At 37.5% G+C, this 15,977-nt stretch overlaps 1 protein-coding gene across 1 annotated transcript in view; it reads left to right on the forward strand.

The window, feature by feature from the left end:
• BMPR2 (bone morphogenetic protein receptor type 2) overlaps positions 1–15,977 on the forward strand; it is a 105,747-nt gene that overhangs the window by 73,234 nt on the left and 16,536 nt on the right. Inside the window, exons 4-8 of the mRNA XM_053947271.1 lie at positions 6,381–6,491; positions 7,007–7,098; positions 9,105–9,335; positions 13,239–13,353; positions 14,931–15,091. Coding sequence (XP_053803246.1) covers positions 6,381–6,491; positions 7,007–7,098; positions 9,105–9,335; positions 13,239–13,353; positions 14,931–15,091 — 710 coding nt within the window. The remainder of the gene's footprint in view (positions 1–6,380; positions 6,492–7,006; positions 7,099–9,104; positions 9,336–13,238; positions 13,354–14,930; positions 15,092–15,977) is intronic.

A 15,977-nucleotide genomic window follows, 5' to 3' on the forward strand; every position in this document is an offset into this window, starting at 1 on the left:
TCTCTGCAGCTGAAGGCCACATTGCCCCCACCCTGCAGCCTTCCACCTTGTGCTGTCTTGGTGACAGAACCAAAAGCTTTCCCTCTTCCTTCTGATCTCATCCTCAGTATCACTGAGATTCCTTAATAGAAGAGCAACTTCTGCACCAGATTGGCTATGAACATATTGAATCTATCACATCAAAGAAATAGTTCTAGGATGGCGTGAAGACTCTGCTTCTTTTTAAAGTGATCTGTATGGGCAGATCTTTTGAATCCCTGTGTAATTTTACTGACTTTGATCAGAGTCCATACAGCTGTAGTTGTTCTGAAGATTCAGATGTTACTGTTGTGCTGTGAAGGTTAAAGGATGGTGTTTTCCTTATTTGTTAAGATTAATATTGCTACTTATGCGTGATATGGCAAATTAAATAAATGTTAATATTTTGGTACCTATCATCTTTAAGATCGCTTCACTTTTGATACATAGCTACCAGAAATTCTCTAGGAACATAGGTAATTACTTTTAAAACTGGTTTTGATTATATAGAATAATTGTATGTTTGTCTAAAATGTTTTTATGCAATGCTTCTCTAAACTTATATACACACATATATTTTCTAGAATTATTTACTACTGTGTGATACACAGATACACAGCTGTGAGTCATTTACATGAAGAGCAGACAGAAAATGGAATGAAAAGCTTTAACAGCAATATAGAGATCTGGTGGAAATGTATGTGCAAATGTCCTTTATTATATGATCACCACCATGTAAATAGATAACATTGAAACAACATTCCAAGGCCCAAGGTTTCATATTCAGATAGTAGAAGGAAACAATGTCATTGCTTGCACAGTTACAAGGCCATGTCCTTTTGTGTGTTTGTGTTGGGATACAGCCTTTAATTACACAATCAAATTTCCCCCCTTTGGGATTCCTAGTTTTTCAGCTTGGTTGACACTTAGTGCCTCTTCTCATGGCTGTCTTAAGATGTCTCATCATAATAGTGAGCTCTCTGGTGTCCCAGGGAGTTCTCTGGCCATTGTGGTGTAGCACCTTTGGTGTAGGGTTAGAGAGAAGATTTCTGGACAGCTTTCAGCTACCATGGAGAAGAGACTATCCTTCCTTCTCCTCATTTCTCATTCCATTTGCTTCATACCCTCTCATTTCAGAAATAGTATTGGGGAAACAATGTGTTGAATGGTGAAGTAGGAAATATGAGATCTCTACCTGTGTTCCTCACAGTTCATCATCCAGGCTGGAATAATTTACCTCAAGAGCACAGACATGGGTGATTGACCTGATGCCATGATGTTGGCAGTGGTGGGTTAGTTGGTGCTTTTTCCAGAGCAGCCTCCTGTCTGCAGGTCTCACGGTATTTGCTGAAGGGGAAGGACGACAGAAGAATGGTGCATCCCCTTTCTGGCTCTCAGGAAAGAGTTCTGTATGTTTACAGAACTTTTTGCCATTGGCTGTTGTTACCTGGCTCTGTCTCAGTTTTCTCTCATTTCTCACAACTTTCTTTGGTCATAGGATAAATGCCTATTTTAAATTATGGAAACAGGAAGCCAACAAAAGAGGCTTTAATTTTTGAAAGTTAAATTAAAAAGAAATAAAAAGTTTTTTCAAGCATAGGCACAGATTGGAGTACTTTTGCATTAATTAATATTACAAGCTTATGTTTATAGTGGAAAAGTTACTTTGAAGAAAAAACATTGCTCTTCCTGATGCCATTAGCACTGGCAGTATTCTTCATTCTGTGTCATTCCTGGGGAAGGTTAAGAAGGCAGCAGTTTCACAACTTCCATGTGTGGCAGTATGGAAGCTTAATCCCAAAACCTCAATTCATCAAAGATACTGTATAAGTGCTTGGAAACTGTTGTGGCAGTAATGCCTGAGAAAAGGGAGAGAAATGCTTAATGTGGTGGAAGTGCCTGCAGGGAGTGTCCCAAGTGCAGGGCTGGGTTCAGCCAGATGACTCACTTCTAACTGAATACTGGAAGCATTCCTCTTCATGGCTTGCTCTGAAATACATTCCCAGTTATTTGTGTGTACCTTCTCCATACACAGGAGCTGTTGTAGTCGGGTTTTTGGAACCTGAAAACAAGCCCTTTATTGATGATGAGGTCAGGACACTTCTGGGAATAGTGACTTGTTGGTTACCAGCTGCTCCCCAGCCAGAAGGAGGTTGTCCTTCTGTTTTAATGAGTTGTGCTTTGTTTCTTTTTCTTATTTAAAAAAAAAAAAAAATTTACACTGCCTGCTGTGATACTTCTTTGTGATGGGATTGGTAGACTTGAGTCAACTGCTGACTGCTATAAGAATTACTGGCAAAATGTTTCAAGACAGAAGTGTGTACCTGCTGGGTGTCTTCCACATGGCATCTTTGCACTGCTGCTTCTAGAGTCAGTAGATCTGTGAGCAGTGCTCCCCTTCCCATTCAAGTGGGATAAGAAATTGGCTTTTAAGGTTGTTTGGACCTTACAGAAGTTTCTGTTAGTTTCAGTTTTTTGTTGTAGCACATTTGTTGTAGATCAGGGAGCCTAAGTTGAAGCTGGAAATAAAAGCGTCACTTAGAAATAGCAATGAAACAAGCACCTTCATTTACCTTCCTTTCAGTTACAGTAACATAAATAGGAGAAAGCTCTGACAAGATCTTCTGTGTACAACTGTAGGTAGAATTTAGCTCAGCAGCCAACTCCTTATTCATTGGATTTTCTAGAATCTGCAGCTAATTCTGCCCTTTATGGTATTGCTCAGTATTATTCCCAAACCAACATATTACATTTTTTAATGTAATACATTGGTTTGGGAATAATACTGAGATACCAGCACTCCCAGTCTGAGATTTGAAAACAGTATTGTCGTGGTTGTTAGACATGTTTGAAGTCAGTTTGTACAATGACATCATGAAGAAATACTGAAGCTGTAGGGCACGTGTCTGGTCCTGCAAATAAACTTGAAAAGTAGAGTCCACTGATTTGAGGGAGGGGTTGTCAACAGCTGAAGACCAACCAAATGTTAGTTCAGAAAAATATAATATCAAATCATAGCTTTCATAATCAATGTCCTAATCGTGATGAGTCATGGTTATTTTGACCCAGACTATAAGTTCATGGACAAAAGCATGAAAAGAAACTTCTATACATGTTCATTTTACATCCTTATTTTAAAAATGCTTTGCTTAAAGGTTAGTGATTACTTTTATTGACCTACACTGATGTGTCTCTTGTTGAGTTAGTTAAAACATATCTCCTAATAATACCAAGAGAAATATGACTCTTATGCATATGTATGTAACAAACTTGTATTAATTACTTAGAAGTATATAAAAGAGCAAATGTGAACCTCTGCATATGCCTTGAGAGGTCCTATATGGTTCTTAGATAAGCATGTAAAGGTGAATATGGTGTAAAAGACTAAAGATGAAATATATCCAGAGAAGGATTAATAAAATTAGTGAGTTAGTAAGAGTTTTATTAAGTTTTGGAAGGTTTTGCAACTGGGTTGATAAGTGACATATCCTTTTTGTTCTGTTTAAGAAAGATTGATAATCTGACAACATCCGAAGTTATTGTTTTACAAAGCAGATAGAAGGGTTGATAGAAATAACACTTTTGGAGGGGAGGGAGGATTGGAACTGTCTGGGTCTTTTGTCGTTGCAGGAGTTTTGTGCTTTCCTTTTAGTGTAGATTTACAAACAAAAGATAGTAAAGTTGTCCTTGCTGGGAAGTGATTGGTTGTCACACACAGCATGTCATTCATGCTGTTTTGAGCAGCATGAATATTGTTGAGCATTGAGATGCTCACTTACCCTTACTAAGAAATTTGTATTTATTCTTAAATTTATAAATATTGCTGATCACCCTGACAGTAGTAACTTGCACTGTAGGACTGATTTGGCTGTTGGAATGTTGACAGTGTTATTTTTAAATATTTGTAAGAATTTAACATTAGTTCAAGATATGCCAATCTAAAATTCTTATAAAACAACTCTGCCTAAGAAAAATTAAAACATTCTTTCCTCTGGAAGGCCAGGGAGGTCTGTGAGGTTACCTGATAGCTGCACAACTACCCACTAAACAGAAAAAGACTGCAGAGGGGATGGTCCATCAAGGAAGAAGAAATAAACAACCCTTTTTATCTGTGTGTTTTTCAGCTGCTGATGGGAGCAAAATGTTATCTTGAGATTTTCTGGTATCTCTTCAGCCTGCAGAATGTCAACATTCACAGGCTTCTAAGGGGAGTGTGCCAAGGCAGCCAGAGCTGTGGAAGAATGTGTTGCTCAGGATGCCCTTGAACAGCAAAATCCCATTCCAGGGAAGAGGAGGGCCCTCCTGATGGAGGCATGTTGTTAAGCCTTTGATTTTACAGAAAACTAAAGAAGAGCAATCAAACTTAGGCATCAGATATCATTTGGCAAACTGTGGGGGAAATGATTACTGGTTATTTGGCAATAGGAAGGCTGTGCTCTAGTTGTGCAGTCAAGGAAAATACAGCTGGGATTATAACCAAAGGGCCAGTCTCTCAAAACCTGCTACTCCTTAATACGTGCTAGGCACTGTCTTGAACTGATGCAAAACCTGCCACATTTAATATATATTTTAAAAGATAACACAATAAAATGTAAATTTCATTCATAAAAACATGAAAGTCAAAACTACCATTTCCCTGCCAGTAGTTAATCATCTGCTTACACTAGTGTCATGTTTCATATAGCTTTGTATAATGTAGCAGTTTCCTTTATGATGTTGTGGCTTTCAATATATATGTATGTCTATGCTTTGAATACATAATTTAGATGACAATTGTAATGTGTATCTTTTAATCTCCTCACTACGGAAGTCACAGCTCATATTCCACATTAGTGTTCTATGGCAATAACTTATTTTCATAGCAAAAGTTATTTTACCAAAACCCCCAGTAGTGATGGTATTTCTTTTGACAGAAGAAATTTAAATTTGATGGTATTGTGATTTGTCACAAGTTCTGTTTTATTTAAGGGGAGTATCAGATATGAGCTGTGTGTTGGTTTTGATAGGTGATTTTCCACATACTTCTGTCACAGCTGAAATTCTCTCTGCCATTCTATTTTATCAGCTTTTCATTATTTCCCCTTACCATTATGGTTATGTAAAAATGACAGTTGTTGTCTTTTAAATTTGCTTTACCTTCTTGTATGATTCTCTCATGTCTGTCCATACTGGGAATTTGAAGTAGTGAATCATGTTGAATTTCTTTTAAATGCAATTCAAGAAAAGTGAGTTTGTCAGTTTATTCAGCTAGTATAGATTGGGATAAATTGTATTTCAGTCTCACCTAAAAGTTTATCCAATATTTAAGTCTTGTGTGCATTTTATATTTTGTGGTTTTAGTGTAGTTAGGTCTCATTACAGTCTTTTAAGGAGTACTTTTTGCAGTATGTAAGACATGTTTAAACATAGTTCCCAAACTTGGTTTTGAAGCCAAAGTAAATGAGGTCTTGTAGTGCCACATTCCAGTGATTCTGACACCAGAAGAGTATCTGCACTAATAATTTTTTGTATTGAAGTGGCTGGATTTTTATATGCCTGCAAGAAGCATGACTGGACTCTGACATGGAGGAACATTTCAAGGCACTAACAAATGTTTTCATTAAATCTTTTTTCCTCTCTGGGCAAGTGAAAAACCCAGCCAAGAAAACCTGAAAAAGCAAGATACTAATTTTGACAAAAAGTCAAGTGCTGCTCCACAACAAGTACTAATTTTGTTAGTATTTTATTTTTGTTTCAGGTTTCCTGCTTCAGTCTGTAGAGATACTTCTGTCTTTTTGTGTATTAAGCAGTAAGAATTATGCCAGAAATAATCTGAGCACTGACACAAAACAAATCGAAACCTCAAAGTATTTTGAAATATTTGTTTAAGTGGACTTATGTATGTCTTAGGAATTTGAGTGAATGTGAAACGTTCAATTTTCATCATATTTGCAGCCCAGTTTGCAAACTTGTGAGATTTTTGTCCTGGGAAAAACAACAAAAGAGCCTTGTCAAGGTGACAAACCTGATTCATACCAGGAAACTGGATTAAGGCACAGATAACAGATGAGGGCTGCATCAACTTGGCCTTGTGTGGCTGTATTGAACTTTGCCAGATAGAAAGAGGAATCACTTTCTGCTGTCAGTGCCTCTCGCTACAGGGCAGGGGAAGGCTGGGAAAAGCTGCTGATGAATGTGTGCCCAGCTGGTTTTGGGCTGATCCGCTCTTTTGCCATCCCTAGATTTTGAGGGGAAAAGGATGTGGGATGTTTGACAATCCAGAGTACATTTTTCTTCTCGTTGTTGTAATAACAATTACATGTTTTATAGTGTTGATTCTTTGAAATTTACAACTAAAGAGTCCTCATCTTGTTTGCTTTCAGATTCTTCTCATTCTTTTCATCGAGATGAGACCATCGTTATTGCCCTGGCATCTGTGTCTGTACTGGCTGTTCTTATAGCTGCTCTATTCTTTGGATACAGGATGCTTGCAGGTAGGGATTGACAATATTTTTGGCTTTGTTTTTTTTCCATTGTTTCTTTGGCTATTGCTCAGAGTTATACTTAGGTCTTCTGCTCTCCCCAGTCCCTATTATATGCTTGTACATAATGCTGCTCCCCTTTCTCCTCTCTGACATTTTATGGTGACATCCCTTTTGTAACAGTTTGGAGAGAGTTATGACTTCTCTAAGCTGGCATTTTGGGACCCATTTTTCTTCCACAAATCCTCTGCTCTGCTTAAGTGAGGTGGTGAACATGCTTTATAGTTATTGCCAGTGACTTTGAATTATCAAAACAGTTGTGTAGCAGGTATCTGTAGTTTGTAGCTTATCAGCACCTTCACTGCTCATTTTGCTGACTCTGAGAAGATTTTACAGGACGCCTTTTTACTTATTTCATCCTTGCCTACAGTATGTAATTCTGCCAGGTTCCAGGTAAGTTACATTTTTTTACTTGGAGCATGTCCAGAAAGAAAACTGGCTGATTTCTTCCTCACCCTCTTCTCCAGGAGACCGTAAACAAGGTTTGCACAGTATGAACATGATGGAGGCAGCAGCATCAGAGCCCTCATTGGATCTGGATAATCTAAAGTTGTTAGAGGTAAATATTCAACTCAGTTATTAATCTTCATTTTTATTCAATATAATGCTTGTGGTCATATCCCAGGCATAGTTATAGAAATTAATGTATCAGTGCCCCTGTAATATTTTCTTCTAAATCACAATTTCAAGAAGAAATTAAAATAAAGAAGGGGTTACTGCAGGTACATTTTGTCTAATCTTGTTAGTAATAATGTTGGTATTAGCTAGAACATGTTTTACCTTGAGAACAAAAAAAGAAGCACTGGGAGAGGTAGTGGGGAAAATTAGAAGGTGATGTATTTCAGCATTGCATCAAAAGATCCATCTGTTTTGCTTGACACTGCTTGCTTTTAGTACAGTGTCCTACTGTAGGGATTTGAAATTCTTTAGTTACACTCTTGGAAAATAGAATATACTGCATATAGGGCAGTATATTTCAGTAGTGGTGCATTTCTGTGTAGTCATTTTTCTGTGTGGGGCACTATCTAGCTCCATGGCAACTAGAGGCCAACCAGAGCTTTCTGCTCAGCTTGGTGTTAGATGCATCATCACAGAACTGCAAAATGTTATGCTTCCAGTTGGTATGCTTGATGGAACATATGGAATTTTTAAAACCTTTTAGCCAGGAAAAAAATGAGTAGAACGACTGAGATGCAGAGTGGTACTTTTCTTCTTTTTCCCAGTAGAAACCCCACCCAGAGATGCAGACTGTAGACATGCAGTGTGAGTTGCTCTAATGGTGACAGCACAGGTCACCAAAGAACCTTGGGTGTCTTCTGCCACCAAAAAAGTACTTGAGGCAGAGTTTACAAGAGTCTAACAATGCGTGTTGTAGAAGTGTACAAAGCCGCAGATGAAAGCACTTGTACTGCTAATGCAGTCTTGGAGAAAGCAGTGACTTTCTCCAGGTCTGAAACTCGGTAGAGAGATCTGCTATGGTGTCTTCTGTCCTGCTTCCTGTTTCCTAAGGAGCTGACCCCTTACCTCCAGTCACAGGGTGTTTTAGGACAAATGTTTTAACCTGTGCTTGCCTTTTGACATCTCTGTGGGTAGATTACATTCCAGGTTCATACCTTGAACTGACTTGCTGCTGCTTTGCAACCCAGTGATGTAAAAGGACTGAGAAACAGAAAGTGTCTCCATTAACTGATACTTTATATTTGAAAACTATCCTGTAAGACAATTTTATAATCTGTAGAAACATTAAATTCGTTATCCCTTCTGTTTTCTCTTTAAAAAGTTTAAAAAATGGCTCATGAAATCCTTACAGTTTCATGTATGGGTCTTTCTGAAAATTATTTTAAATAGGTGCTTAAATTCTTACGTAGCTGGAATTTTTTCAGCTTCAGAAATTAGGGCTCTTCCTGAAGGTGGTCCTACATTTTGGTTTAGAGTAGAGATCTCTTTTTTCTTGTGCAGTTACTATGGAGATGTGGAAGGCCGTTCTTGAAAACTGTCTAACATAGTGGGGGCTAGAATAAATATTCACAGGTAGTCAGGAATTAATTACTTCCATCTGTTAAAATGTTTACCTCTTTTGTCATCAATTTTGCACTACAAATGCATATTTTGTTACTACTAACCTGAAAGGTGCAGCTTATAAGCTAACCTAAAATGTTTCCCTTAAAGTCTATGGTTTCTGGAGTGAAATGAAATTGATCACATAAAAGCTATAAATCTTCAGTAGGCAAAAGTTGTAAGAGAATTAGCAGCACAAAACACATGTGTTTTATTGATTCTGTATATAAAAGTACTGAATAGATTATTTATGATATATGTACTGGATATTCAGACTATAAATAAATTTAGTAAGGCCTATGTTAGCTTATGCTGAGGTTTCTAACTCCAAAATAGCCTTTATGAAAGCATTCTAATTCTGATTTTCATTACAAAATACTCGCTGTCTTCACTCTTCTTATAATGTAAGTCAGGATAAAAGTTGGCATACAATTCTTGTAGAGTGAAAACTCAGGTTTTGTCTTTATCTATTATTTTGTGAACTAATTATTTATATTTTTTTTGCAGTTGATTGGCCGGGGACGATACGGAGCAGTGTATAAAGGTTCCCTAGATGAACGTCCAGTTGCTGTGAAAGTATTTTCTTTTGCTAATCGTCAGAACTTTGTCAATGAGAGGAACATTTACAGGATTCCACTGATGGAACACGATAACATTGCCCGCTTCATTGTGGGGGATGAGAGATTCACTGCAGACGGCCGGATGGAATATTTATTGGTGATGGAATATTACCCCAATGTAAGTGCTTCAAAGAAATCAGTTGGGTTGGTTAAGAATCCTAAGAATAGCCATGTGAAAAGGATGTACTTAAGGTTTTGGTGGTGCCTCTTGCACAGTAATGTAAAAATAATCCATATAAATGACAGTTTTAATGGATCTTATTGTGGGTTACTGTAATACCTTTTTAGACTTCCTGGTTAGTGCTGCCAAATGCAGTCTTACAAATTCCTAGCTCTGGAGTATTTGCTCTTGGTTTTGGTGCAAGGTTTTTTTAGTCAATTCTGTCCTTATCCAATGACAGAATTTGAAAAGTTGTTTTTACTTAAAAGTAATTTAATAAATTCAAAACTTCTTAATATAAAGACATTATCTTTGTCTTATGACATCTCTTAATAGCTGTAAATAGTGGGATTTTTTTACAGTGAAATGTAATAGATACAAGATTGTTGTCAAACTAATTTATGGTACTATAAATCATGGTGCCTTTTTATCCTGTTATCTTCTTTAAAGCTTTCTGTGGCATATACTGATGATGTAGGACATGTATTAAGTATTAGGCAGCCTTACTTTCCAGAACCTTATCTGCAAATCTCCTCAGATAACTGAAGGCTTGTATTTCTCAAATTCATGGATTAGGATACTTCATGTTTGGTGTGTGTATACACATAGACAGAAACATTTAAAAAATACACAGTGTGAATGTGAATTGCTTTCCTGAAAAATCATATAATGTTTGTGGGGGTTATATATATGAAAATGCAAAACATGATGTCACATTTATCTTGTTTTTTTTGTTTTTTTGTTTTTTTTGCCAGTTTATGGGAAAGAGCCTTAGTTATTCAATTAAATAATTTTCTTTAACAAGCTTTTTGGTCTCAAGTAAGCAAATCCATATTTCCTGCAGGGTGTGAAGGGGATGGCTGAAGCCTAATATTTTATGGAGACAGTAGGACAACAACAGCTTATTTGAATAGCAAAAAGGAACAAAACAGTGCTACATAGCAGTAATGATGGCCTGTCTTAGGGTTTTTTAGGCTCTGTGTATATGCTTGTATTGAAAATAAAATGTACCCGTGTAAATACATACCTTAAACATGGGTATGTATTTACACACTTCCGCACTATATACAAACATAAGGCAACAAAGCACAAATATAAAGAGAGTGTCTTAACTGAAACTTTTAAGTGAGAACACACTCGATCATGTCAGCTTGTAAGACAGGCATCTAAGAAGAGACTGCAGAAACTGGAAGTGAGCATGAAAAAGGTCAGTTGTGCCCATACCAGATGGACAGTGGCAAAGCATGTGATTCTGACAAAACTGGCAATATTTTCATGAATAAAATGAAAGTTAGAGTAAAATCAAGTGAGTATTCTGCTCCTAGGAGGGCATAGCATAACTCTCTTCACAGGTGATCTGGTTTTGCTGTTTTCTTAAATGAAGGGATTTTCAGTTGAAATGTAATTTGATTGACAATTGTGTCTTGTTGCTTGTGTAAACAGGCTCTGTTAATGACTTGATTAAATGTACAGATGAAGCTTATGACTTCATATTATCAGATTCCTTCCCAATGTGGTATTAAGAACAGCAAGATTAGTCTAAAATCAATTCACTGGTTGTTTGGAAGTCATTGGAAAAAGTGCACAGCAGGTGTAATTAATGCACAGTGTGATCTGTATTCTAGTGAGCAGATGTTCTGTTGTATGTAGAGTTAACAGCAGAAAAGGAAGCCTGCTGTGGCAGCCCTGCTAGAAGGGAATTCCAGTGTTCAAACTGGAGCCATAAATCTGATTTCAGTAAGGGCTAACCAATAAAAGATGTGCAGATGAAATATTCCCCATCCAAAAAGTCATTCTTCCTCATAATACTTTCCTTCCTGAAAATAAAGGCACACAAACCAGGGCATTTTTACACAGAATATTGTTCTTGGTGTTACCTTGGTGAAAGCAAGACAAATAGGTTTGACCCAGGTTGTGTTTTTATCCAAACATGCCTTCAGACCAAAGGAAATAGGCAAGTAAAAGAAATGGTATGTGTGTTTATCAACCAAAATGCTGTTGTGATGAGACTCTAAGGTGTAACAGGTCAGAAAGGGAGTCAGTTGTGAGGCGTGACGTAGTAGGAAATGCATAATAGCTGCAGCATTACTGCCCCAGTTGTCAGACACTCTTGTCCCATTAGAACAACAGAAAAGTTGTTCTGAACCACAAATAGAATCTCTGATTGTTAAAAATATCACTTTTATCAAAAGTTATAGTCAGAATAAATATCCCCAATTTAACATGTAACTCATGACTCTGACAAGATAGTCTTAAATACAACTATATCTCTCTAAATCTTGACTAAAACTTTTCCTGGTGATCATTTTAACTTCACTAAAAGCATATAATCACAGCCTTCAGCTAGCTTAAAAACCATCTGGTGGTGGGCAGGGTCTGCAGCAGAAAGATCTTGAAGCTGGTTTAATACAGTGAATATTTCCCAGTCACCTCATGACAACAGTCCTGTGGCCTCTGTTAGAATGGGCTTCCTCTCAACCCACTAAGCCAGAAAAAAAGAAAACAAGCTGATGACATCTGGAGGCTAATAAAATGGCTTATATCCCTTAAAAAGCTGTAAAAAACAAAGAAAAATGTGAAATTCCTGTATTTCTAGGTGTATTTCACGGCTTTTTTTATGTATTACAGAACCTATTTGAAGTTCCTATAGCAGCATTTTAAACAATGAAAAACTACTTGTGTAAACTTGCACAAGTGATGTTCATTCAGTCTGTGCTTTTACTGAGGATGTCGCCTATTTAGGGGTTCCTTGTTCTGTACAGACTAAGTCTGAGAAGGTGTAAGACTTCCATCATTCTGTTAAGAAGTGTCAAGAACTTGGTTTTAGTCTTAGCAAAAAATGTCTGATAGTTTGGTCACTTTAAATTCTAGTATCTGTGTGCCTCCATCTAAATTGTGCATGCATAACCTGAGGGTCAACTCCAGAGGAACTCATACCAAATTTTTATGAACCAAACATTATAGAACTTTGCAATGATATGTATTTAGTTGCCTCTGATAAGATGTTACACGTTGGTGCATCTTTAAGATTACAGACTTAAATAGGCACAACCAGGGTAGTTTGTATAATATAATAAGCATCCAGAGTTAGGCTGATTATTTGCACTTCATGCTGGAGGATTTAGTTTGTTTAAACTAAGTATATTATCACTGGGGAATGTGCATCAAAGGTGTCACAGTTTGCAGTGTCTGGCTCTTGTTTTGGATAGCAGTCTCAGTTTCTAGAATATCTCAATATCGTAATGGACATGCTTCCTTCTGGTTTTCTTAGAGATTTCATGACAAATCACTAGAAGATCCCCCATTTTACACATTTGACTTCACTTTCAAGAAAAGGGGAGCATAACATTTTTTTTTCCATGTTTCTTCAGTGCATGTGAACTCACTCCTATTTGGAATTGCCTTTGGGGTGTTTTTGTTTTGATACATAAATAGATTATAGCAAAACCTGTGAGAGATGTTAGTATTCTGTAAATGATAATGGTCTAATGGCCACTTTTTAGAAACCCAGGCTGTTGCGTCAGCAGTTACCTTTATTCTGTTCTACAACAAGACTTTTATAATTAATATCGTTTTTCTAGAGGCAGTGCCTGTTATTCTGTCATAAAATTCCTATTCCACTTTAGTAAACTAAATGGCAGCACTGGAATTTAATGAAACTTCAGTCAAATATTGTGTTTTAAAATATGTGGATAAACACATAAGCAGTTGCATGTTTATACCTTTTAGAAGCAGTGGAGAGGAAAGTGGAAGGAGTAGACTCAGCAGAAAACTGAGTCTCCAAAAGATTTTGAGTTATTCTACTGGACAATGATTTTAATCTGTGTTTCTTGTTTTGTCTTTTTTTGGGGTTCTTTTTAGGGTTCTTTGTGCAAATATTTGAGTCTCCACACAAGTGACTGGGTGAGCTCTTGTCGTTTGGCTCACTCTATAACTCGGGGCTTGGCGTACCTGCACACGGAGCTGCCTCGAGGAGGTAAGGCCAGGAAGGGATGCAAAGATCTCCAGTATATTCTTATTTCTATCAGGTAGTAGCCTTTCTTTTATCCTGCTGTGAGTAGGAATTGATGAATGCAAATAGAGATTGCTCAGAACTTCTGATATGTTCCCTCCTTCGGAACAATGCGGTGCTGTGCTCTGTGGCCCTCGTGTGACAGCGCTGAGTCCGAGGTGGGGGAGGCAGGAGGAGGCAGAGCTGTTCAGTGCTGCTGTATCATGGCAACAGATTACTGAAGACCTGAAGCACTGCCTGCCTCTCTGGCAGAGGGTAAACAGATGAGGTTGTGTCTGTTTTTGCAGTTCAGAAACAAATCACCAAAGCAATTTTTAGTTTGTGTGTGAGCTGTATGCTATAAAATTAAACCTTTTAACCCCACTGTAGTTTTATGGATCACGTCTCTGGATTTTTGTTTGTGGCTTTGGGCCTAGTCTTTGCTGTGTACAAACAATACTGCTGGATTTTCTGGTACTTTATTAGAGTACTGGCTGTGGCAGTGTATTGATTGGGATCTTTCTGTCTCTGCATGCATGCTTTACCCAGTATTTCAGCAGCTGAAGTATCATAATTATAAAGTAGATATTCTAAGATCTGTGATATATCAGGCTGCAGAATATGGCCTGGCACTGAAACGTTAGGTTTTTGGCAGTAAATAAAGGGCTGGTTTCATTATATCTACATTAAGGTGCTAATGTTTGGATTAAAATTTCAAACTGTATTTCTCAAATGTTAAGCATGAGCACTAGCAAAGAATGACAACTAAAGATGCTATTAAAAGTGCTGAAAATACCCAAATCAGTATTCCTATGTGCCAATGAAACTGCAGCTATCATCTTAACTTCATCATTTTGAGATGTGCAGACAGGTGTGTCCATTAGCAACCAGAAAATGTGTAAGCTTTCCATCATAAAGGAGAGACAGCCACGGTCTGTGAATGCTAGGAAGGAACACATGGAGTAGAATAAATTCCACACTAAAATGAGCATTGTACTGCTGGCTGCTTTACTAACAAAATAAATAAAAACTAGGAACAACTGAGATTATTCTTTGGAAGAGGTCAGATCCCTTGCAAGATGAGCATGTTCAGACTCTCTGGAATAATATTGTCTGCATATCTTCTTAATAAGTGCCAATGGTAATTCCAATAATAATGTAAATAATTGGTGCTGCATTTGACACAGGAGTGTGGAAATGACAGAGAATATTTGGAATGGCTGTTAGGGCTGTGGCAGCAGGTCTGTGTTTAAGTGTGCAATGTCTCCACTGCCAAAGTCATGCCGAAATATCTCTTGGGAAGAAGACTGTTGGTGAACATTAGAACTGTGTAGGGCAGTAGCCTAATATATCATATAGATACAGTGAAACTCTGCATGCTAGTCAGTTTTCTCTAGATAGCTTCCTCTGGAGTTCATTGTAAAGAAGCAAAAACGTTGGCTTTCTAAAAAATAAGTTGATTCTCTTTTCATAATTGCTGAGCAGACATAATGAGGTTCTCTCATTTTGCCGAAAAGTAGAATTGCTCAAATAGTAACAAGCACTTCTGTGTGTCCAAATAGACCATTACAAGCCTGCAATATCCCATCGTGACTTGAACAGCCGCAATGTGCTGGTAAAGAACGATGGAACGTGTGTAATCAGTGATTTTGGACTCTCCATGAAGTTAACTGGCAACAGACTGGTGCGACCAGGTGAGGAAGACAATGCAGCCATTAGTGAGGTGAGTACAAATGGTTGGATGAATGTTCAGGTGGTACCATTTCTGTAATGGGGAATGACTGCAGTATGGGTGAGAAGTGGCTGAAGCCTCCACAGGAAGAAACTGGTTTTATTCTCAAAATACTTGTCACAAATCTGCCATTTTGAAAGGCAATAGATTGGCAGACTGAAGTTTCTGTGTGAGATATGAGGAGACACAAGGTAGGTTTGGTTGCCATGTTCTCTGTGATTATGTAGTATAGGTCTCTTTGGTTTTGTACTGCAAATGCTAACTGAAGACCAAACATTCTTTGATTTTGTTTTTAATTTTTGTTTTTGATGTTAATTTTTCTGAAATGAACATGACATACCACATTCTGCGTCTTCTGCTTGACATCTAATACAGGCTACTAAAATACAGTGAGACTGTTTTAAATAAAGAGTGCCAAATAGTTCAGTGTAGTTGTTGTCTGTGCTTTTACAGAAAAATTTCATATGTCATTCAAAAAGCATGCTACACAGTGCTAATCACCCTCCCTTAGAAAGCAAGTGCTAAGTTGAAAATACCTAGTGCAGAAGAGTTCCGTCTAGATCTTCCCATACTGAACAAAGAAACAGGGAAATGCTGGTTAAAATGCAGGGATGTGGAATAGTCCTTTGACAAAATACTGTCCTACAAGTACTGATGAGTAAGTGCTCTAATCTAACACACTGTCCTAATGAAAATGAATAGGTATCTTCCAAGACTGTTAATAACCTTTGACTATGGAAGTTGTAGGGTGGAACCTTGCTGACAGTCCAGGAATAGAGAACAAGTTTCCTATTCAACAGGATCCTCTTCTGTTATGATACATACACTGGTGTTTAACAGAGTAACTTGGAAAAAGAAACAATTCAGCTATATCGTA

This window comes from Vidua chalybeata, chromosome 7, assembly GCF_026979565.1.
Source record: "Vidua chalybeata isolate OUT-0048 chromosome 7, bVidCha1 merged haplotype, whole genome shotgun sequence".
NCBI lineage: Eukaryota > Metazoa > Chordata > Aves > Passeriformes > Viduidae > Vidua > Vidua chalybeata.